This window comes from Myiozetetes cayanensis, unplaced genomic scaffold (genome assembly GCF_022539395.1).
Source record: "Myiozetetes cayanensis isolate MyiCay16 unplaced genomic scaffold, myiCay2020 scf9, whole genome shotgun sequence".
Taxonomy (NCBI): Eukaryota; Metazoa; Chordata; class Aves; order Passeriformes; family Tyrannidae; genus Myiozetetes; species Myiozetetes cayanensis.
This window is the reverse complement of record NW_026088185.1, coordinates 21,364,532-21,388,554: the sequence shown is the minus strand read 5'-3', so window position 1 is coordinate 21,388,554 and position 24,023 is coordinate 21,364,532. Positions and strand designations below refer to the sequence as shown.

At 36.8% G+C, this 24,023-nt stretch overlaps 2 protein-coding genes across 6 annotated transcripts in view; both read right to left on the bottom strand.

The window, feature by feature from the left end:
* DPP4 (dipeptidyl peptidase 4) overlaps window positions 1–805 on the bottom strand; it is an 80,539-nt gene extending 79,734 nt beyond the window's left edge. For 2 of the 4 annotated variants that reach the window (XR_007632057.1, XR_007632058.1), the window contains exons 1-2: window positions 603–804; window positions 437–521 (exon numbers count right to left, since the gene is read on the bottom strand). Coding sequence is in view for 2 of the 4 variants with exons in the window: in XM_050339934.1 (XP_050195891.1) it covers window positions 437–521; window positions 603–608 (91 nt within the window). In the remaining 2 variants the exon portion in view is untranslated. Of the gene's footprint in view, window positions 1–436; window positions 522–602 lie in introns of all 4 variants that reach the window. The other 2 variants (XM_050339934.1, XM_050339933.1) reach the window with 2 other exon arrangements.
* Window positions 806–5,947: 5,142 nt separating this feature from the next.
* GCG (glucagon) lies at window positions 5,948–17,370 on the bottom strand. Of its 2 annotated transcripts, XM_050339807.1 has the most exons (7): window positions 17,275–17,370; window positions 12,666–12,766; window positions 12,137–12,298; window positions 11,229–11,282; window positions 9,484–9,621; window positions 7,304–7,447; window positions 5,948–6,317 (listed from the first exon to the last, which is right to left on the bottom strand). In XM_050339807.1, exons 2-7 carry the CDS (start codon window positions 12,761–12,763, stop codon window positions 6,293–6,295), a joined length of 621 nt encoding a protein of 206 aa, XP_050195764.1. In that variant the 5' UTR covers window positions 12,764–12,766; window positions 17,275–17,370; the 3' UTR covers window positions 5,948–6,292. The 2 variants fall into 2 exon arrangements, with proteins under 2 accessions (XP_050195764.1, XP_050195765.1); XM_050339808.1 differs by lacking the exons at window positions 5,948–6,317; window positions 7,304–7,447; window positions 17,275–17,370 and adding an exon at window positions 8,609–8,630 and having other exon boundaries at window positions 12,666–12,819.
* Window positions 17,371–24,023: the final 6,653 nt, after the last annotated feature.

Here is a 24,023-nt window from a genome sequence, read left to right as displayed (position 1 = left end):
TTAACAAAAGTTGTGCAAACACAGCAAAATAGAGGGACTATAATCTTATCTCTTCAATACACCCTAGAAAAAAGAGTAATTGGCATTTTACGGCTGGTTCGACAACCTCTGGCCACAACAGGAATAGAAAATCCTGAAAACGATAATGGTTATAACTATTACCAGAGCTCATGGGAAAATCAAGGATCTTTTTAACTCTCCCCGCGCCCACCATCTTCCCAGGTGAGAAGTCCTCTTGGCGACGCACCTCCCAGTTTCCCGGACACAGGAGTTCCAGCTGTATGGACCCCGCTCCCTAAAGCACAAACTTTTCAGCAAAACTTTCCCCCCGCTGCCGTGGGCGGCGCGGCCGTGGATCCCCTCCGAGCCCCAGGGACCGCAGGGAGCCCCCGCCGCCCTCCCCACCCCGCCCCTCCCGGCCCCGCCGCGCACTCACTGCCGGTGAGCAGCACCAGGGGCACGGTGATCGCCACGACCGCCACGGCGACCCCCACGGTCACCAGCAGCCACTTCAGGAAGCTCTGAAAGGAGAAGTCCCATCAGGCGGCTGTCGCGCAGCACCAGCCTGCGCTGCCGCCTCCCCCTCCCTTTCCCTCACCCACCGGCATCGTGCGGAGCGGGGCGGGCGCGGTGGGAGCGGGGCCGGCGGGCTGCGGCTCTGCAGCCCCGGCGCTGCCCGCGGCTCTGCTCGGGAGCGGCGCCTGGGCGGGGGCTGCGGGTGGCTGCCTGGGGAGCGGCAGACACCGGGGGTTGTGCAAGATCCCGGCTTTCCTGCTGTCTTTGAGGTCTGAGCGGCGGTTCCTCCGTCAGCTCACACCCTTGGAGCGCGGAGACACAGCTGTGCGCGGCAGAGGAGGGACTTGGGACACCGGAGGGATTTCTGTCGGAAATCAGATAACGGCCCAGAAGTTAAATGCCTTCAAACGCTGGTGGCAAAGCTCCCAATGCTATGATAACACCAGCGTTTCTCGTAAAGTTTCTACTCTTTGAACTTCTTTCTCCGGCAATCAAGTCATGGAAGGACTGATAAAATTGCGGGAAGTGCTTATACTTATTTGTTTCACACTGGAGATAGATTTGTAAGTCTGCAAATTGGGATTTTAAATGAAGACCAGAAAATGGAAGTGTAGGATGAAAGTTTAAAATCTAGCTCTGAAGGTGACCATGGTTTATCACATCAGATAATTCAATTTCCAAGTACAATTTCGACTATGTGCTGGGATAGTAGGACTTATTGGTGGAAAAGACACAGCAATCTGTAAAACAAAACTTTAAAGCTATTGATTGTTTAAAAAGCTGAGCAAATTATTTTAAGAGAATTATACCCTGAAAAAAGTAACTATAAGTTGTGCCTTTAGTTTTGTTCATTGTAGGTTTCCTCCCTCTATTTGCAGAACATTAGGAGTTACCAGAGAGAGGTGCAGGTTTTTTTACAACTTGAGAAATGTATCAGAAAAAGTATATGATCTGCTGAAGCCAGAGATTTGAGGTCAAGGGAGACAGCAAGTGTTCTTAGTCTTGCCTTCAAAATACTTGTCAGAGCTTTCAGTAAGGTTATGCTGCTTGTTCCTTCATTCCTCCTTGCTCCATGCAGATAGAGCACAGCATTTAGTATTTTTCTGCTGTTTCTTAAGTAAACTGTCTGGAAGTGGATTAGTAGCTTTTTGTGATGGATAAATCTCCTTTAGAATAAGGCAAAGTACTTACAAACAGTAAAGATAAGTATATGTGGAAGGTATTAGACTTCATGTAAATACAAGCTTATGTTCTTACTCACTTGTATACAATTCTCCTTGAAGGTAGCAGTTGCTACTAGTTATGAATTTGCAGTGTGGTAGCTATATCAGTTTACCTTAGGAATGCTGTTAATCTGCTCTGACAGTGGTTGCAGGTCGGTCAGTGTAAGTTTACCATGGAGGATCTAACATGCTGCAATTTTACAGCTACCTAACCCCTAATTCTGAGTACAGATAAGTCCACTTCTGTAAAGTAAAATCACAGTGAAACTGCAGTCTTTTACATTACTTTTCAAACTAGTATCTCATTATGTGCTGTGAGATGCATGACTAGTGTTTCAGAATGTCTTACAGCTCCACTTAAATATACTCTGCACTTGCTAGTCTTATCAACAATGAAAAGAAAAACAAAACCACCACCATCCCTCACCCATTTACCTATAGTGCATTTACCTATTCCCAGTGAGTAGGAATCACAACATATATATAATTAAGCCAACCTGGGCTCCACCCCCCACCCCCACCCTGTCAAGAACATTTAAGAAGTGATCATCACAGTGTCTCCAAGTATAGCATGGTCAAATTATGTCAGTCTTGTGATAAAATGTATCTGAACAATACCAAGGTTTTCATAGCTGAGTTGCAGATTAATAATATTTTGAGAGATTATCTGCAAGGTTTTAATGCTTCTTAGTAGTGAATTCTAAAGGAGAATAGAGACTAGTGCTGGCAAAGCATAAGCCTGGCTTCTACTGGTTTCAGTGGGCACAGTTTTAAGTGCCTTTGCAAGTCTGGATTTGTGTATCTAGATCACATTGTTAATGATCTACAGTGCTTTTGACTCTGGTCATGCCAGAGAGGCTTATGGGACCTGAATCTGTACTCGGAATCACCTGAGTGATCTGGTAAGAGTCAGTATAGCAGAATATTTTCCACTTAGTTGCAATAGTTTCCAGCAGTGATTCTCTACACCTTGAAAAAAAATCTCCAGCTCCTCCTCTCTGATCAAAATGCCCGTGGTTCTAAAACTTATTTTATGGTTGTGATTCTGATGCTGTCAGATTGTCTTTTGTAATAGCCTGAGATTTAAAAAGTTCCTCCAGCTAAATACTTCAAGTTACTTAATACCATGGTGTTCTTTTGCAATCAGATATGTATTAATATGATGCCAAGAGATTAAACAAATGAATAGCCAGCAGTGGCTGCTACATGACAAAATCTGAGAAGCCATAGCTGTTCATCATATTGTATGCTCAACACAAGTGTATTCATAAAGAAGTTACACGATTGCAAAGATCTATTCACTAGAAAGAACAAAACCACAGCTTTCAGCCTGAAGGTTGGCTTTCCCAAACACTTGATAGACCTGCCAGATGCAATGTCTCCTTCAGACCTCTAGAGAAACTCAAGACTGTTACGTGTCTGTTTATACATTTGATTCCTCCAGAAATATTTAGAGAAGTCAAACAGGAAAAACGGAAAATGTAAGCTCTCTGCAGAGTCAGAAAAATTGTTTGTGAATAAAATGTGTACAGTCTACTTTACAGGTGCAATAATGTGTTCCAGATGTCTCCATGTGTGCTGCGGGAGACAAATATGTACTGAAGAAAGTTTTGTACAGATTCACAGCATTTCAAATGTGCTGTGAGGAAGAGAAGGCAAAAGTGCTATTAGCACTGTGAAGTGTTCAAGTTCTACTGGACTAGAAGTGTCTACAAATATACTATTTTTTTTCTGAAATTATTTCATTTTTTCTTTGCATTTGAGGTTGAAATGGCATAAGGACAGTTTTGTAATATGTCTTTGCACTGGTTCTGTTTGAGAGGATTGTAAAAAGAATGTTAACTGTAAATCAGGGAAGCTAATGAGAAAAAATCCTATTTTATGTGATTATGTCACTGGGACAACCATTTCAATGTGGCTCGTAGCAGCTGTCATTCAGTTCTTTCAAGTTTATGTATTTTTCTTTATCAAATTATTTTCTTGGCAACTGCAGATTCTCACCACATGTCCTCAGAGCACAGCTGAATGATTAGAATGTCTCAGGTTTCTGTCAATTTATTTTTGTATTAATTCCAGTTAATTGTCTTTTTTTTTTTTTTCTTACTTCACTTTGCTTATTTTTCCAGATACTTAATAAATAGTGTGGAAGAGGAAGGATGCTGCACATTCAGCAAATAAAATGCAGTTAATAAAGGAAATAATATTGGGAACACTTTTTAATATGAGGCCACCTGGAAGTCCTAGGCAGCACATGTGCAGATACACAGAGGACTCTAGCTGTTGTGTAGTAAAGACAGAGTGACTGTAACTTATTTCTCCCTATATTTGTACCATTCCCTGAATTTCATGTAGCATGTATGAGAAGCATCCAGCACATAACTCATGATTTTTCCCATATGGACTTGCCCTGTGATTTCAGGATATGTAAATCCTAATCTCATTGAGCTAAAACATGTGTTTGGAATTTCTGAGTACAAGCTCAACTTCATCTCTCTTCTGAAAAAAGGGTCTCTTTTGATTCATGGTCTAGATTGGGATTTATAAAATTAAAGTTTAAGTGTTTTTGTTGTGTTCCAGACAAGGGTAATAAATTTGAGAAATTAACTTATACCCCTCTGTTCCTAAAGCATATAATTTGTAAGAATGTGGAAAATCCAGTATATTCATAGCTGACAAAGCCATCACCTGAAAGACCTCAAATACCCTGGTGACAGACATCACAGCAAAATGGATTTATAACTTAGGAATCCTGTCCTTCAGAGCACTACATATTCTGGACATAATGGAATAAAACATTTCAAAGACAATTGTTCAGTCTATGGAAACTGAAGCTTTATGTTAGTACCATTTTAGCCTGGACTGTGTGTATCCAACTAACTGATTTTTTTTTAGTTCCAGAGAAACTTGGACCCAAACCACTGTACACAAATGGGATTAAATAAACAATAAGTGGTAATTTGGATGCTATGATGGCTTTTTTTATTGCAGGGTTCTACTGAGTTTTAATATTGAAAGCTGGGATTTTAGAATAGCTTTCTGTTGCTGTCAGGAAACTGTTCTAGATGCCAAGTTGGGTGTGATCAGTCCTGAAACTACAAGATTCCTGTAGTACTTTGGAAGTACAGTCTAGTATTTTTCAAAAAATTCTAGATCACTGAAAGTTGCAGATGCTTTTAAAAACCTAATTCCTACAAAAATTTTGTTGCTAGCAAAAGGTATAGGTGCTAATTCTGATTCAGCAGCGGTCCTGCTTCACATCAACTTCTATTTGATACTTGCAGAGCCCATTGGCTTTCTGTTGAAATACTTGCCCTTTAGGACATTTTAATATAGATCCCTGGTGTATTACTCTTATAGCAAGGGGAGAGAAGGAGGTTTGGGTAGTCAGTGGAAGTAAGAGCTATGTAACAGCACTTGTGGCTATTTGAGAGTTGTAGCTACAATCATACCTACAAAAACATGCTTTGGCCAGCTGAGAGCATAAGCGTTTGGATTGCTGGGAACACTGAGATCTGCATGCAAAATGTTCTGTTACCGTGCTGGAGAAGGCACAGGTCACTGAAATGACAGCTGTGCTGGCAAGTCCCATACAATGCTGCTAAATGCAAGAGATGATGGACAAAGTGGTTCTCAGGGGAAGAAGGCAGGAAAGAATACAGTGCAGATTAGAGGGCCTTTTGAGTTGGGTTTTTCTTGGAAATCTTATAAAATTTGAAGAAATATCATGGCAGTTTTCACCACTTATCGGTTATATTGCACTTAATATTTTTCAAAGCTGTCTTCCTGCTTTTGCTGAGAAACCAGGATTTATTTACTAATGAAGAATAATTGTCTCTTCAGTCATGTTTCCCCCTCTAGCTTCATCTCACATGATTTCTTTGTCAACTTTGTAACTCAGAGTTCACACAGCTCTTTCCTGGGAATCATTACAAGGAAAATGTGACAGAACAAAATGTTGAGTTTGTTTTATCATTCCAAACAAACCACTTTCAAGATCTCAGTGGCACTAAAATATTAGAATAAAATGAAATGGAGGGAAAAGAGGCACAAGGGATATACACATGAAAAGTCAACAGAAAAGAAGCTTGAAAAAATTTATTTAAGGCTATCATTCAATATCCTTAAAGCTTAGCCTTTTTATAACAAAGGTTTTAAGAGGGATATTCACTTCTCAGGCATTTGTAACTGCCAGCTCCTTATGAATAACACATATAATTGGTGATTGAATTATTTTTGTGTAGAAGTAAACTTTTTAGAAAAATAATTTTATCATTAAATATAAATGGAGTTACTTTAGTCCTAATAAATGGAAAATACAAAGATATGGAACTTTCACAGTCTTAAATGGTTAAGAAAACCATCCCTTAGACAACAGGTTTTCCATATATAAACCTTTGGCAACACTAAACTATAATACAATTATTTCCTGGCATGCAAGGTGACATAGCTTTGTTACACCAAATGTAAATGACAGAATACAGATTTCAGAATCTCTTAATAACTGGCAGTTGATGCAATGAAGATCTTCATTTATCCCATTTTATTCTGCCTTTTTACTGGTATTCTTCCAAAAGGTCTCTGGGGAAAAAAAAAAGAAAAAAGCAGCAACAATTAGGAAATATTCTAAGTCCCCCAAGATTTATTAAATATGTTTGTAACATATTTTTTCTGTTTAAGAGTGAGCAGATGTTAGTTCCACAGACCTCTTAATGCCTCTCTCTAATAACAGATTGAAAACAATTATTCCTAAAGGAAAAACTTCTTAGTACTTTCTAATAGATTATTTTCCTAAATTGTTTGTTTCAATGCTAAACTACAAACACAAAAATAGTATCATGTTAATAAAAACTGTATTTTTACTATACCTTCAAAAGTTTTTGAGACAATATTTGTTGTTTCAGATTTACAAGATCAACTAGTCATTTTGGGTGCTTCAGTACTGCAAAGACTAAGAGTAACTAAATTTTACAGAGTGGACATCCTACATTTAAAGAAATCTGGCCACTCACATGTGCCTTGTGTTGGCATTTTATTATTTTTAAATGCTTTGTTAACTTTAACAAATAATTCTTAAATATTAACCTGTTCACAGAACTCACATATACAGGCAAACTAAAGCAGTTTAAACAGTTAACTCTCAGGAACTCAGATTACAGCACTGTTCCCTAAAAACAAGCCACATTTTAAGGCAGTGTTTTATATCACCATCTTTAAAGAACAACCAATTTGGTGTAATTTTTCCAATAAATATTTCTGATTTTATAAGGTCCATGTAAAGCAGAGTTTTATTTTTCAGTAATCTAATATGACCTTACTTCGGGTCACATTGAGTGGCAAAACTCCTCTCAAGTTAAATAGGAAACTATTAGAGAGGTTGACCACTGATACAAAATGTGAATAATATTTTGAATAAGTTCTGTTTAGTGTCTTACCCTTGTTTATCTCTCTGCAATGAAGTTTGTAAGAGATACGTCAATAGTTAAGAGAAAAATTAGTATTTTCCTTAGGTGTGACAAATAAATTTTAAACCCCAGTATATTAAGTATAGTATAAAATTCAGGCACCTTTGGGTAACTTTTGTGTTAATTAGCCATTTTAGGAACTCTTTGGCAGCCATGTCATCAAGGACTTTGTTGATATCACTCGTGAAAGTGCCATCTGCATGTCTTCGACCCATTTCTTCTGCCACAAGAGCTTTCTCTGGGAAACTTCAAAAGGAAGAAATTATCAATCAATATGCAAATCAAAATACACAAACCATTTAAAAGGGCCTTATTACAGCTTTCTAATACACTGCACATTTCCCGTGATTTTAAGGAGTTAAGGGTTGAGCCTGACATTCTGGCTCAGTACAGCACGATGCACGTCAGAACATCTTTTGAGGCATTACTTTCAAAACAGAGGACTGTTGCTTCCAGTGAGTCTAAATTTCTCTTTAGTAATTTTGAAAAAAGCTGTACATGCAAAAACATATCTCGGTGCAATGTTTATGCCATGCAGATTAGGTATCAGTGGATTTAATTAGAATTGTTATTTAAGAAGTATCACTACTAAAATATTATAGTCAAATTTTCACACTTTTTTTCTATTTTAATTGGACTTGAGTTCTAATTGGTTTTTTTTTTTTGGGGGGGAGGGAGTTGGTTTAAATAGCTCAGTTAAAATACCTGTATAAAATCTATGTGCTTGTTTGTTGTAAAAATCATAGAGTACAGCATTTTGTTTTTGGAATCAGGTCCTGATTCTTGTTCTATTCTTTTTTTACCGGCAAACCAGTATGTCAAGACTTTGATTTAGAAAACTTTCTTCTCTTGTTTCATGCCATCAAATATAGGAAGATTTTAATGGGTTCCATTAAGGTGGGCTGATGCTGAAGCACACTGGGCCCTGGGTCTAAAGACAGACTGATTCATTTCAAGGAAGGCTGTACACAAGTTCAACCTCAAATAATACTAAATATTGGAAAGCAGAAGGTTGGTCTACATTTAGTTGTCTATCTAGGTTTCTAAGTTCAGTTCATCACAGTAGGTTGTATTTCTCTCAAACAGATACAGAAATACCCTATTCTGCTCATGAAAATAAAACGTGACAGAAAAGCAAGTGCAAATCTAAACATCACTAGGAAAAGGAACCAGCCTTTCCCTTCTCTGTATAGCTTACCTAATGTATTTAACTCTGTTTTTTTTTTTTTCAGGAAATTGTCTTTATTTACAGAATTTACTTTTTACCTATTTAGTCCCTTAACTAAAACACACAATCTTGTCTTACAGATTGTATTTTATTATTTATTATTACTTTTATATAGTGCAAGAGACTTACATAGTACTTTACAGCTGGTAGAATATATAATCAGAGGATGAACTGGAGTCCCTGCCCCAAAGAGCTTACAGTCTAAAGGCACAAATAAGTATAGAACAGTTAAAAGGTGGGAAGTGGCATATGCATGGTGTAGCTCCTAACCAGGCAAGGTTGGAAACAAAATGAGACTGAAGGTATTGCTGTTGTAAGTGCAAGACCATCATGAAAAGAAATGTAGAGTCATGAGTAAATGAAGTGAAAAGGACTGAGAAATCTGCAAAGAGTATGCGGAGAACAAGATAGAAATGAAAGAAATCAGAGTCATGGTAGGTAAAATGCATGAGGAGCACTGTGTCCAGGAAACTGCAAACCATAGCAAAAGAATTAGAGGCATCTTAAAAAGGAAAATAAGATACAGGAAATGATAGTTATTTTGGCAGCAGAAACTTGGGGAGACTATGAGGAGCATAGGAAGAGGACAAGAAGTTATCAGTTATTACTGGGAACGATCACCAGCACATGATGTACAGCTGATGACACTGGTAAAAATTTAATCGTGAAAATATTGCAGAGGAAAAGATTGACTGTAAAAGGGAAAAAAAGAGAAGGTAATTTAAGATGACACTGACTTAAATCATCTCAATGATAGTTAAAGAGACTGCAAACAATGTTATGTGAAGGGGGAAAGGTGATGAGTAGAGGAAGATCTGGTTTAGTTTTAGATGTTTTGTCCTTAAATACAACTTGACCTTTTAGAGTGTAACAGCCTACTGAATGGGTTTGTTTTAAAATCTGTATTTGGAATACCCATAGAATATGCTCTATTACAAAAGAAAAACATGAAGTACAGCAAGAATGATCAAAAACACATCAAGGTTTCATCAGACATGATTTCTAACCCAAAATGCAAGGCAAAATTTAGTAATAGGAATGGATGGATTCTTACTCTCTTCTTCCTCGTCCATTCACTAACCAAGCAATGAACTCTTTTGCAGCTTGACCTTCCAAATAAGAGGTGATATCACTGGTATAGGTGCCTTCAGCATGTCTCTCAAATTCAGCATGACGCTTGGAGATGGCATTGCTGTAAGAATAGAGTAGGAATACAATACTGCAATACTGTAGGTCTGCTTAATATTTTGTAAAAACTTTATTGATTTAAATTTTCCACTCATCAGACTAGCATTTGTTACAAGGGAGAGGGTTTTTTTTGCTCCTCAAATTAGTCTTGATATATTATTTCTTGATATATTTCAGTTCAGTCTGTACTATGCAATACATAGTTTTGTCCAGATTCCTGCATTAGTTCTGAACAACTCAGTTCAGGTGCAGAAAGCAATTACAGCTGCATTGGAATGGTCTTCTGCTAGATTAATTAGCTATGGAAATTGTATTGCATTACACAGACATGCTTTTTGTTACCTCTTGTGTTAACCTAAAAATTTCCATTCAGCTCTCTTCCTATCTTCATCTTCATTATTTCTTAGCCAAACTATTCAGACTTAATTCCTTTCAAATTTCCATTTTGAGTTGTTTTTGAACACCCTTTTTTAATAATCATTCTGACCAAGTCATAATCTTGGAAAAATTTCAAGCCTGATCAACTCCATCTTATTAAAGACATTTGCCTTCTCCCTCCCTAGACCTCATTGTGGTTCTTTCCCTGATACAACATAAAAATTATGTCACACTGACTCTTGGGAAGGCCAACTGCACTAAGTACACATATTATGGAATATTTTCCACTAATAATTTCCCTAGCATTTCTATTTCAGAATTGCTAATTTCTACCCAATTTTCAGGACCTCTGTCCCTTTCTATTATTTTCTCTTCTTTGGATTTCACCATTCCTCCTAATTTAGTACCATCTGCACTTTTCATCAGCATGCTAACTAGAGTTGTTTGGAACATTTTTAATGAAATGTTAATTTTGTTCAGATATGCTGTTTCAGTGAAGCTGAAACATTATTACATATTTGTTATTAATACTGACACTGAATTTAAGGATCTTTGTGATCTGGGCTATCTTTTTTTTGGAATTTCTCAGAAAAGAAAGAACTAATACAGGTATTTCAATCTTGCAAAAACACTTGCTTCATTTCTCTTTTGTTTATTTAAAGTTTCGAATCCCCCCAACTCTTTCTCAAAACCACAGTCAAGAAATAAAGTCTGGCCTTCAGGAGGTTTTGTTCTTTTCTTCTTTCTGTAATGCATGGTTTATGTAACATAGGACTGAGTGGTTAGGACTGAACACTGAATCATGTTTAATCAGCTCTCTGCAAATTGTTGCCTGGCCATCTTCCTTTCATTAGTCTTTGCACTGTTTTTCTTTTCCTCAACTTTTCCCTCCTCTTTTCCTTTTTTTTCTTTCTCCCAGCTTTTTTTCAGTACCAAGTTATTCTTTTCATGTTATTCTCTACTCAGTTATTTGGAATATACTTTTCTGAAATGTATTCTCATCCTATTGCATTCCTTGGATCCACTGCATGTAGCTGTAGAACACAGGTACAGGAATAAATAACCTACAGACATTTCCTCTTTCCTTGTGAAAAGCAGTTGTGAGATAATATCTTTTCATAGATATTTCTTGGACTATGGTAACATTGTAAAGAATACTAGTTGCTTTTTATTTGTTTAATTGCAAATGATCTCAGACTGATTTTGAGTAACAAGTTGTGGCAAATAGAATACCTGGAGAGCTGGTCCGGGACTTTGTCATTTTCTTTGTCCTCCTGTCCTTGTTGGCTGTAGTGTAATTCCACAATCATTAGATCATTACTACCAGTACATTGCAGAGCATGCATAAGTTTTATTGGTTATTATTTACATGTTATGCTAAAAAACTATGACTGACAGACAAATATCATATTCATTATATTAATGCATATTAATTTGAATTAATACAATGTGTAGAAATTGTTCCTTTATACTTTAAAGACTTCCAGAGAGATTTAAAAGCATTAATATAATCAATTTTTTGATTCTGTGGACAGATTTTCTCTAGAACACAGGACTGATGTGCTTTTACATATTCTTGCTCTCAGCTTGGTAGTTTGTGTTTAATCAAAGTATATTTTAAAAAACATGCCAACTTATACTTTTGATACTGGTAAAGTATCCAGTGGACAATAAAAACTTGAACTTTAGCTCCGTTTTCACAAATGAAACATCAGAAGTAGAGTATCCATGGATAGGAAAGTTTTGTTAAGGCCTAATGGCCCAGACCTGTACATTATTGCTATTGAACTTCATTCACTGAAACAATCTGCCCCAAAGAGGTTGAGATAATCTTTTTAGGTGGCATATCAGGTAATATACTGATACTGCACTTTGATTCAACTAAGTCCTTTTGACTGATTTTGCACATATTTCTTGTTTTTAATAACACATAAACATTATATTAATGGCTGGACTTGATGATCTTGTTTTCCAACCTAAATGATTCTGTGACTGTATATATAAATTTTCCTCAAATACTTTTTTATTCAAGGATTATCCATGGTCTGTGATGGGAAGCTCATACCAAAAAACTGAATTCAGCTAGATATTTGGCTGGTTCTATATGTGGAGATCTATTTCAATGTGACCAAAATGCTTACCCATTTCTTTTAGTGCTCATTAACCATTGCACGAAGTCCTGAGCTCGTCTGGTGTCCAAGTACTTGCTGTAATCACTGGTGAATGTGCCTTGTGAGTGACGTTTCACTTCATTCAGCTGTCTAGATTCATCTAATGGTTCAGACTGGGAAGCTTTGAATGATCTATGAAAAGTTTAGACATTGTTAACTGGCAGTGGTTACAGTACATTCTACAGTTGCATTGACTTTTCTTTTAAAAATACTGCTTTTTACTGTCACAAAGTGAAAGTAAATTCATCACTAGTTGTCTAGTAAAATGGATCCACACAGCAGATTGGATACTGCACAATTACACAGTCTTCTTGGATAACAGCTATTGTTTTAATACCCAAAACTTCTGTGCTGTGCAATATTGAAAAATTTTGCCAATTCCAATGGTAGAATAAGCACTGTGTAAAGCTATGTTTAAGTCATGGTATGTTTGGCTTCAAACTGTAAGAAAACAAAGTTCAGGCCAAGTATTTCTAGAAGTTTGATCTTAAGAATTTACCTTGATTTCTCCTCTGTATCCTGAAGAGGATTTTGCCAGCTGCCTTGAACTATCATTAAAAGGAGCCCAGCAACGAAATAAACGCTTTTCATTTTCATTGTCTGTCAAAACAGAAGGAAACAAAGAAAAATGTAATAATCTTTACATATGTCTGAATGAATTACATAAAAAATAAACATTCTTAATTCTGATCTAAACTTGAAGATATATATTAAGACCCTGTAAGGATGGGTTCCATGTTCAGTGGATGACAGTTTAGCGCATTGAATAGGCATTCAAAAAATGTAGTTTCTGTTCCAGTCTTTAGGCTCTAGTCTGTATTCTAGAATGCAAGGAGACCTGAGAGCAACTGCATCCTCACTTTCTTTTGCAATATGACAATAAAGATCTGTTATCTCCTTTGCTAAATCTGTAATATTGTTTTATTGCAAAACTAAGGGTATTGGTGTGACTGTGATTTTTCCCCAGCTCATTCACTAGATAAAAAACAAAGCAAATCTGTGTCAATGGTAGTCACATTAGCAGCTCCATTTTCTTTCCTTCTCACCCTCCACCCTCCTTTTAAAAGTTTGGGGGTTTTGTTTGTTTGTTTGTTTGTTTGTTTTCCTGAAAGAACAGATATGGCATCAGTGGGCCTCTGGCCTTAATATGACTTATTAAAAGGTGTGACTCCTTAGACAAAAAAAGAATACCTAACCACACACTGTGGTGTCTGTTCAATTGTGTTCAATTCATGATGTGAAATGTCAAGTTTTGTTTGTTGTACTACTGACATAATACTGTATTTCAGCTAAGGGCTACCATTATGGGCCTTTGTGGGATATATGAGATATGGGGTATATACTTCATATTAATGGTGATCCGCTGCTAAGCTGATCAGCTTTGGTGATCCGCTGCTAAGCTGTGACTCCCTGACTTGCTTTAGTGACTGGTTTACTCCTGCAAGTCATACAGTTAAAACTTTTAGTTAGTAGTCCCCAGTGGGAATAAGGCATTCTCTAATACCCAAACTATGTGTGCTGCAATTTTCATTATTTAATGCACTAGTATTAGTCTGTTGACATATGATCCCCTATATGACAAGTCCTGTTGAACAAAGAAATGCTACTCATTTTAGGCCCACAAAACCCTGTGCAAAAGGGACTATGAGCAGCTGATTACTGATAGACTCAAAAGTGCTTTGCATAAAGAAAAAATGAGAGGAAATCTACTTACAGATTGAAGTAGTATATATTGTTTATTTTAATTGTTTTGGAACACCTAAAGTATATAAGAGGAAATTATTTTAAATTTAGTTAGGTAATTTTGACCTTCACAAAGCAATTGAATATGCCATTCATTCAATGGCTAAATGCTCATTCACTGAATGACGAATGGCAAATGCTCGTTCATTCTAACTTTAAAATCATTATGGATCACAGTATTAGTCTGCTGTAAGGCAATAGAAATTGGAATGAGTTCATGTCAGCAAAAAGGCACTGGAAATAGTTTCATCATGTACTTGGGCTGACACTTGTGTATTTGAAAAAGCCCTTCTGCCATCCATTAAATTTTCCTATGGGAGTTTATGATACATTCTGAAAAACAAAGGGAGATAGGACAGATGCGTGCACTGAAGTAAAGTGGTAGCAAAGTAAGTCCCAGTCAAAAAACACCCTCCCTGGTGTAATCTGTGCCAAATTTCTGTGGCTCCACTGGAGGAGATGATGTGTAGTGAAGGTGGCGATTACTCTATCTTGAGATTTACAGTTGTCTCTGCACTGAGCAATGCAAATGAGGGGGCTATATGAACATCTCTGTAAAAGTAATCTCCTGCAACAGAAATCTTACTGCTGTAGGACTTCTACTCTGCCCCAATAGTCTGCCCCTTCATAGCAGATTTTTTATGAAACCTGTTTCTTCCATCTGTTATAAAATAACTTGTAGTTAGAGATGCAAAGCTTGACTGTTAGCAGGCATTATAATCAATGGTTAGGAAGAATGTATCGCTACTGGCACTTTGTGACGCCAAATTTTTAAGAGAATCTTAATGAATAATATAAGTATTTTACTAGAATACCTCAGTGTCAGTATCAAAAATACAAGATTTTCTGATGGATTTTACTATTAAGGAATGGAATCAGTTTCCTTCTCTTCACAGAAACCACTGCTAGTGTTGCTCATTTATTCATCAATGTGCATGAAGATTCATTTCTGCCTTGTGCAATGTCCTGGTATATGAGAGATGATTCCTTCACTTGAACATAACATACCCTGCTATTGTACCAACATACACCATAGCAGTCATGTAGTCAGTCTTATTACAACCCAAAGGATAGTATTAGGCTTTATTTTCACTGTTGCATTTGGAGCTGTAATTTGGTGGTGCAACACTGACATCCAATGTTTATCACTAAAAATGCATATTTTCACATTTCATAGGCTTCCAGCAATGGAACAAAAGCTTTCCGATTCTGTGGGAAATTACTCTGTTGTGGTAAAAAAAATGGTTTGATTGACCCCCACACTAGCTGATATGGGTGTAAATGAGTTAAATTGGACACCACATAAAGTCTGACTATTACACCATACATAAGTAATTTTTTTGTGCTTAATAGAAGGCTAACAGTTTGGTATACTTTCATGTAGCCTGAAAAACTAAAGAAAACAGCTGCCTGTAGGTTTTTTAAACCATGATCCAGATTAGCCATAAACCCAAGTCACTGAGATGGAATGAAATATTAAACACCAAAAGTTTTTCTTTTCTATAAAACTTATTAAAAAGTAATTCAAAGCTATCGTAGTCAGTAAAGAGATATTCAGTGATTTTGTTTTATCTTGGCTCTAACTCTTATGTCTCAGGCCTATAGGACTTTCAGATGTGAACAGTTCCACTGGCAACTTTATCCCTTAAGAGTGTATTTAAATTTAAACGCATGCTCGGTTTCTTTCTAAATTTTTCAGAATCAAAGTTGGGAGATTACTAAAAAGAAAGATTTCAAGTTTTTTGAAATTAATACAATTTTCAAGTAACAGAACCTTAATTAATAAAATAAGCTCTTTTGAAAGCTATTAACCTCCTTTCAAATATGTTCTTAAAAAGTTTAGTCAGGTTTTTTTGTTCATTTATTACTTGCTATTGGTTAAGTCAAACCAGCAACAGCAGTTTTGGACAAATTAAGAATTTACAGTTTATAAAGAGAAAATTGTAATTTTCTTCTTGGTAACACAAATATGTTTTATAGAGAAAAAGAGATGATCAGCAAAATAACATTTGCTTAGTTTATGCCAGCTAATTAATATCCCAATCAGAAGAAAGGTTTAATTTGCTCCAAGTTATTTAGGTTACCAGTGTAGAGTGCTAAGAAGTGTGGAATCTTATTGTTAAGGTGCAGGAAAACTAAGGCTAATCTTACACAGAAGAATTTTGTTCCTATGCATATTAGAGTAATGAAAATGTTTTCATTTCTTTCTGATTGGAAATGAAAAATTTAAGACATCTCAGTTTTAACCACCAGAAATATGTAGCAAATATCTCTCTGAAATATTGATCGGACATTTATTTGAATATTTCCTTACTCAACCTGATTTTGCTAGTATTTCCAATATATTTTACTACAGACATCTTTTGTACCTATGTGCAATTTTAACCAGCTTAATTTCACTGAGTTTTCAAAAAAATCTTTAAAAAGTCAGATTTGTATCTATTTCCAGTTTAAAAATACAAATTATGATGTTGCAGGAGTACAAAAGGAAATATTTTCATGTGAAAATGTATGAATGAATAAAATAAATTTCTACTGACATGAAACGGCTATGATTTCTAATTATAAATAAATTACTTTTTCAGGTACTTTAGATCCAATTTACCTACCTTGTTATAATTCTTTGTGAAAAGTTATGTAAAATACAACAGTTCTAGGCTAAGGAATTCCATAGTAGGATGGAAGACTAAATTAAATTTTAGACAATAATCACAGTTACTATTGAAAAACTTTGATTTTACTTCTGTGCTATAAAATTTCCTTTTTTGGATCTTTCAGTTATATGAAAATAATAGTTGCTTGAGACAAACTAATAAAAGTGGGGCAGTGGAGTGTCAGTCTCCAGTAGGGTGATGGAGTGGCAATCAGTCTTGGACAGTTTTAAATCAGTGTCTATATAAACCCACTTAATTTGTTTGCATGCTGCTAATTTAATCCTTGTTGATTCATATTTAGGCAATATCTGTAAGGAGTCAATATTTTTAAACTCACATTAATTAAATATCTCTACAGAAGATACTAAAGGAGATAAAAATATAAAAATCAATAATTGTATATCTCACATTTAAATTCTTACTACAATTTTCTTTCATGTTCTCATGGTTAATCTTCCTACTTTCAGTTAATTCTGCAAACCAAACTGCTGATTTCCCTTTTTCAGATAATTCTCCTTTGAACTAATTCCATACATTAAAAGATTTAAATGATGATGACATTAACTCCAAATATCAGTGAGCATAACCTCAGAAGAAAACACCAATTTGCTGAAAGATCTGCACCACTATGGCAAACTTTGGGCAACACAATGCAGATAATGCACTCAGCTTTCTCAAATGAATTGTACTGATAGCTCGTATAAATCTTACCTTATTATACTTTGAAGTGATATGTGGCAGTTGCAGAAAGAGCTGCTACTCTCTCTTCTGCAACTATGGCAAGCCTTGAGGATCCTGAGCTCTGCCTAGCTGCCTCTTTTGCACAGACTTATATATATACTGTTCAGCTCTAGTAAGCATTACAGGAGTGCATCATTGCTGACAGTTTCCTTATTCAACTTTAAAAAAAAAATCATCATGTTTGCTATTCATTTCATTTGATAATTTTACAAGCAATTTCACACATTCACTCTGCTTACTTTATGACATCAATGCTAACATGAATTTGCAAAAGGAGTGAGGTAGCAATGTCCAAAGAAGTAAATATCAAACAGAAGGGCATTAACGTGACAAACAGTGGGCAAAAGGTGCCTGGATTAAGGCAGCAATTTCTCCAGTTTCTGATTTGCCACATTTAACAGTTACAATCTTGATTCTGTTGGCATCAATAGCATTGTCTTCACTTATTAATTTTAAATCAATACGTGGTTTTAAGGTTTATAAATTTAATAGACTGTTAACAATAACCAACAAAACTCCCTTGAAGCCCTGGAATGAGTCTTCAAGTAATCTTGTGCCAATATAATGAAGAGATGTGAATTTCTGCAGTGATGGCAACACCTAGTAGAGGTCAAATTTTAAAAAAAGTTTTGATTAGCCTTAGCCTTAAAATTCCAATTTTTTAAATGCTACTATTTGAAAATTCATACTCACTTGAGAACTGTATGCCAAACATTCATTATAAATTGACTTTCACACAGTGGCCTATAGATTTATGCAAGATAAACCTGTTGCTCACACCTCCATTCCCTAAAAAAAAACCAACAACAACAAAAAAAAAAGATTTGAGATTTGTATCTGTATATGTTCTATGGAACTATGTAACCCATTCAGCAATGGGGACAATTTCACAGCTGTGGTGGGGCAGCATTGCCAAAGAAAACTACGTTCAATCATCTGGTGATGACAGAGAGATTGACTGAGGGAAATCAGGTAAGAGACAGGTAGGAGAGATTGACTCAAAGCTTGTCAGTGGCTCTGGCAGCTGAAAAGAGCTTGCAGTCATGAATATGGGTCTTTTATCCTGGCAGTGAAGCAAGAGAGATATCCCCCTTAAAAAATTCTGGAGGAGAAGTTTTACTTTAGAGACTTTTTTATGCATCATGATAATCCTTTGCAAAATGCAAAGGGGCACAAAAAATTAAATAGTATTATTATTACAACTGTAAGGTGCCAGGCAGTCAGGAGATGCATTAAATATGAAGGACTCCACCTTGAGTTTCAGTTCTGTTCAGCAGAGGGAAGGTTCTGGAATCAGTGGACATCTCACTGAACATTAATGACAGCCTGTCCTCCAGTCTGGAGCAGCCTATGGTCTGATTTGTGGCACAAGGCATACACATCACAACAAACCCTCTTATTTCCTCCAACATTGCTCCTTGAAGTCAGCAAAGAATCTGCTTTATTGAGGTAACTTCCTGCTGGCTGACCCTAGTCAGATTGGCATAGCCCACGATACAACTGAGGAAGTGTATAAGCTTCATACCTGTAAGGCAAAGCAAAATTTAATGGATCTTTCCTAGACTTTTACCTAAATACCTTGCTATGGTACCACAGCTTGGGTTTAGGGAAACGCTGTCTCACTACACAGTCCACATAATCAAGTTTAGTATTTTTCTTTAGAATAATTTTTATATACTCTTGGATTCATCTACTGAGATTCATGGTTTATTTTTTTTTCGCTTCTAGCTACAACACAAGTGTCTACTGATGCTGCTGCTCCAAACTTAAGTGCACAGCTTTGGTTCCCCTTATCACTGCCTTCTGTTTGTACCTTCAGTCATTTCTGATAGCCTTATTTTGCCCATCTGTCTTTAATTACTACTCCTTTCCCCCTGTATTCCACATGTTCTGTTACCCATGTCCTCTTTCTTCCTGCTCCTAATTGTATTTTTCACATCCATTCAAAGTCATTGATTCCCAGTCATTGATTGACATAGGATATACAAACTTGCATATGTATTTATTAAACTTGACTTTTCATATTTTTTGTTGTTTGAAATTAGCAGAATTACCATCTCCATACACCAACCTTCCCTAGGCACACAGCTGTATAATGTCTAAGACATGGTGCCAGTGGGGCCAAAATAAACCTGGAAACAATCTCATACCCCAAACCTACTTATTTTCACAAGATGCTGATGTCACTGAGATGCTTTGCTGTCTTTATCTCAGAATTACTTTTTAATCCACTTTCCATTTAAATTTGATGAGTGTTATGCAGGGAATGAAACATCGAAGTCTGAATCTGAGCCCACCCAGCCCCACATCCTCGAGGCGCGGTCCGTCCATGGAGCCGCTCAGCCCGGCGGAGGCCTCGCAGCTGGACCCTGCAGTTCCCCGGCAGCGCAGCAGATGGGGATCAAAGGGCCCTTTAGACCGGCTCTGCTCCAGCAGGACACACACACAGACACACACACACGCACACGCTTGTCGTAGATTGCTACAGTTACCTCGCTACACCCTGTGTTAAAGACACTTAACTTTCTAACCAGGTAATACAGACCGTGAGACAATGTCATCTCCTCCAGGAAACAGACAGTTTTTCTCTTTTTGTTTAGCGCAGTTTATTTTCTTGTGTCATACAGAGTTCCCGGCTTACAGTAGGATGATTCCAGAAAAAAGCATGAGACAGAGCACCTCAGTGCACCTGGCTGGGCAGGCTGTTACAGAGCTATATCATCTGGAATCTAAAAGGTGACTGGTTGTTTTTCAAGTGATACACAGAAAATAAAAAGTACAGAAAAGAAGTGAAATGCCATCGAGAAGCATGAAATCTTCTGTTGCCAAAACTGAGTCTGTAGGAAATACTTCAAGAGCACAGCAAACAAGAGTTAGCAAACAGAAGCAGGAAATTTTATTAAGTGTGTGAAATATGTATAGGTACTCAGTTTTTTTCCTCTCACATTTTAAAATACAATAGTTAGTTGGCACCTCGTAGCAAAAATCAAGGGCAACCTCACTCTCCTCTATATCATAGTTGTCATATGAGACAAAACTTTGAGTCAGACTAAAAGACAGCCTGACAGACTTGCCTTCAGAAAAGTTTCATTTTTTTCAAGATTTAATTGGAGTCCTTAAAAAAATCTGTTCACTGCATTTGGAGTTGATCAGTTTCCTGCACCATCATCTTAGTAGCTGGTAATGTCTGTTATTCAGGACAGTGTACTGCACTCATTGGACAAAATCTCTGTGTGGAAAGTTATGGAAGAATTAAAACAAGAAGCAGAATTCTTACCAGATGCACACTGAACCTGATGCTCTAGCAGTAACAATTCCAGTTGACATGGCTTTTCAGAAAAATAGGATGAATCTATTTGTTATAACTGGCTAGCATACTCTGAATATAATAATTTTCCAGAATGTTTCTCTCAACTCTTTAACTGTTGGTACAAGAAAAAATAACTTAAAATTTAAATTGTCAAGATTTGAACATTCTAATGAATTAAGAACTTGCTGAATTTTGACTGTAAAAAGTAAAAAAATCCCAATCAAATGCTTTCAAAAAAGTGACCCCCTCAAATATTTCTGTGTATTTCTTCATTACATTATTTATTGTTATTATATTATTATCCATTACATGTCTAAAGGGAGGAGGATGTATCTTGGGATATGACTACAGGTCCACACCCTTTACTTTCTTATATTGCATTCTCTCTCTACCCTTGTCAACACTGAGTTCAGAGGGATGGGCTCTGCAGCCCCTTTCATTTTCCTATCCTTGCTAGATGATATTCAACCAAAAGAGCCCTACATTCCCCTTCTGAGGATTAGTGCAACCAATATGGGAACAATATCCGTGTAAATACATGCATATAGGAAACAAGATGTTGTATACATACATGTGTGCTTGTGCATAACACAAAAAAAGTGTAGCTATGTGTATATACAATTCCATGGCTACCCTTTGGAGAGCAAGAACAGCTTTCTGACATGGAGGATTAGTTTAGGGTCTCTAAGCCTGTCCACAGCATGCAACTCCATGTTCATCGCCGAGGATGCTGACTGGTTTGTACCTCAGGATAGACAGCTATTGTGACCATGCTGTAGCCCACACTGTCTACTCACTAAATTGGAATCATTCCATTGCAAGTCAATGGAGCTGCATCAACTTGCGCAAGCAGAAGAGCTGGCCAAATATGTACTAGTTATTTTACATTCTGAGAAGACAATGTTCATAATTGAAAGTAATACCAAATGCTCTTAACAAATACTATGAATTATTCAGATTAAATATAGAGCCTTCAAATGACTCTATAAAATGTTCTAAACAGCTGTGCCTTGTAATTGGAACTGACTGGCAAAATGGAAAGTATTGAATGCAGTCTGATTTTGACTCGATGTCTGAGTAAAATGAGTATAACACCAACCATATTCTAGAACCTGGCTGGAGTTATACTAGGTTTTCTACTCAGTTTCTCTTCAGGCCTTTTCTTCTTTGCAGCTGCAGTAATCCCAAGTGAAGCAAACCACGTAGCTCCACATTTGAAGGGTGAGGATTGCACGTTCATTGATATGTGCATCTCACACAGCACAAATGAGGTAGAGGATGAAAACAGGTTTGGAGTGGAATCAGTGGATTTCTAATATTTACATACACTTCAGCTCCTATAATAAAGCAACTTTTAGTTTTCTGTTCAAGTTTTATTTTGTAAAAGCAAAAGAAGATTTATAGTGGAAACTGACTTGTAAACAACTGTATTTGTGGCTATTTATCAAGGGCCTGTTTACTTAATTCAAAGCAACTATGTCCAATCTTCAGAGCCTTGTATACCTTGTTTACATGACAGATATTTGAAGACTTAAGTTTCACTGTCTGAAGTGGTATGTTGGGGTATCTGAAGTGTGAAAGTGTTATTCAAAAGACAAAAGAAGTGCTGAGCATTTTCTGAAAACCAGATCCTATAAAACATTTTAAAGTGGGCAGCTAAAATGTGAGGACATTAATTCATCAGCTTAGAAAAGCTTGTCATAAGACTTTAGCTGAAATTCAAATCGTGTCCCAGTGTTTGCTCTTACACACCATGTTCTATGTCTGCAGTATAGTTATATACACTTTTTATTCATACATAAGGCTAACCCTTAAACATACTTTGTTAGCTTCAACTTGATACCTCACAACAAGCCCTTTAATCTTCAGCTGTTGAAGGTCCAGTGAATGTTTGTGGTAATGCTTTTGACATGGATTGTATTTGTAGACAACCAAGCAGAACAGAAAAGGTCCACTTTCTAGAGAAAAAAAAGGCTTGGGATAATCTTATCACTGTATATAAATATCTGAAGTGATGGTCTAAAGAAGACCGAGCCAGGCTCTTTTCAGTGATGCCCAATAACAGAACAGGAGGCAACAGGCACTAATATAATGTTCTGTCTGAACATAAGGAAACTTTTTTACCATGAGGGTAACCAAGCACTGACAGCAGTGGCCCAGAGAGGTTGTGTGGAGTGTCTATTCTTTTAGATATTCAAAAGTCATCTGGACAAAGTCCTGGGCTCCCAGATGTAGGTAGCCCTGCTTCAACAGGGAAGTGGGATAATTGACCTCCAGAATTCCCTTCCAACCCCAACCATGCTGTGATTCCACGATACTGCAAGGGCAGGTTTGAGATGCTCTGAACCATTTCTATGATTGACTGCAATGTTATCTGTCATTAGCACAGGTCAGGCAGCAACCTGATGTTGTATATGTTTTTAAGAGGGTTTCTTTGACGCTCACGGCATCCTAGGATGTTTTCCCCCAGATTATCAAAGCACATGGTTGCAAAATCATAAAGCTTTCAGGTTAGACATTATTTCAGCAACTCAGTATAAATGTCACAGTCTACTGGAGACACATTCCCTTTCTTTGGCAAGAACACTGTGTAAGGCAAAGACATTACCATGAAAAACAACGAAGGAAAAATGATAGCAGCAAGATTCATTTTCCCCCGCCACCCCCTCACTTTTTATCCCCACAACTGCTACCTAAAGTTAAATGGTGGACAGTCTGCAAGATGTGTACACTGATTGCCTTAGGAAACAAACAGACTTCAGGGCAGATTAATAATGAAACAACTAACCCACCCCTTGAGAAAGAGGTACCTTCTGTTATTTTATTTCACAGATTTTCCTGAAATGTCTCTTATTCCAAATACTTCCAGAAGCTTCTGACAACAGACCTGTGGTTAGGGTGTGAACAACACATCACATCATTTTACTACTCATAGTACCCACAAAGGGCCAAGTCACCTGCCCATATTTCCAGAGTTCATAGGATTTTCAAAAGAACAAATAAAGTAAAGGGGCAGAAGTTGAAAGAGAACTTAATATATTGATATTTGTGTGAGACCGATACCATCCTCTTTTGAAAATTGCTCTGGGTTCCCATTGACATATTGAGGTATCGTAAACCTTTAAGCATCTGAGATAAGATTTTTATCTCTTTCACCACAATGTTGCGATGATTTCCACTGTGCTGTATCAATATAAGAAACTGAGAGTTAAATCTCCGTTATTTCAAATGAATTGTATTCCTTATTTGTAAGATAACCACATTTCTGAGACTACTGTTGTGTGAAGCAAATGCATATAGGACCATATAATCAACATCTAATTAGCCCCACTTCATGTTATATTTGCTTAATGTTAACTTTCTTAGAGCTATAATTTTTTCCTTTAGCCATTATAGCAGTTGAATTTTA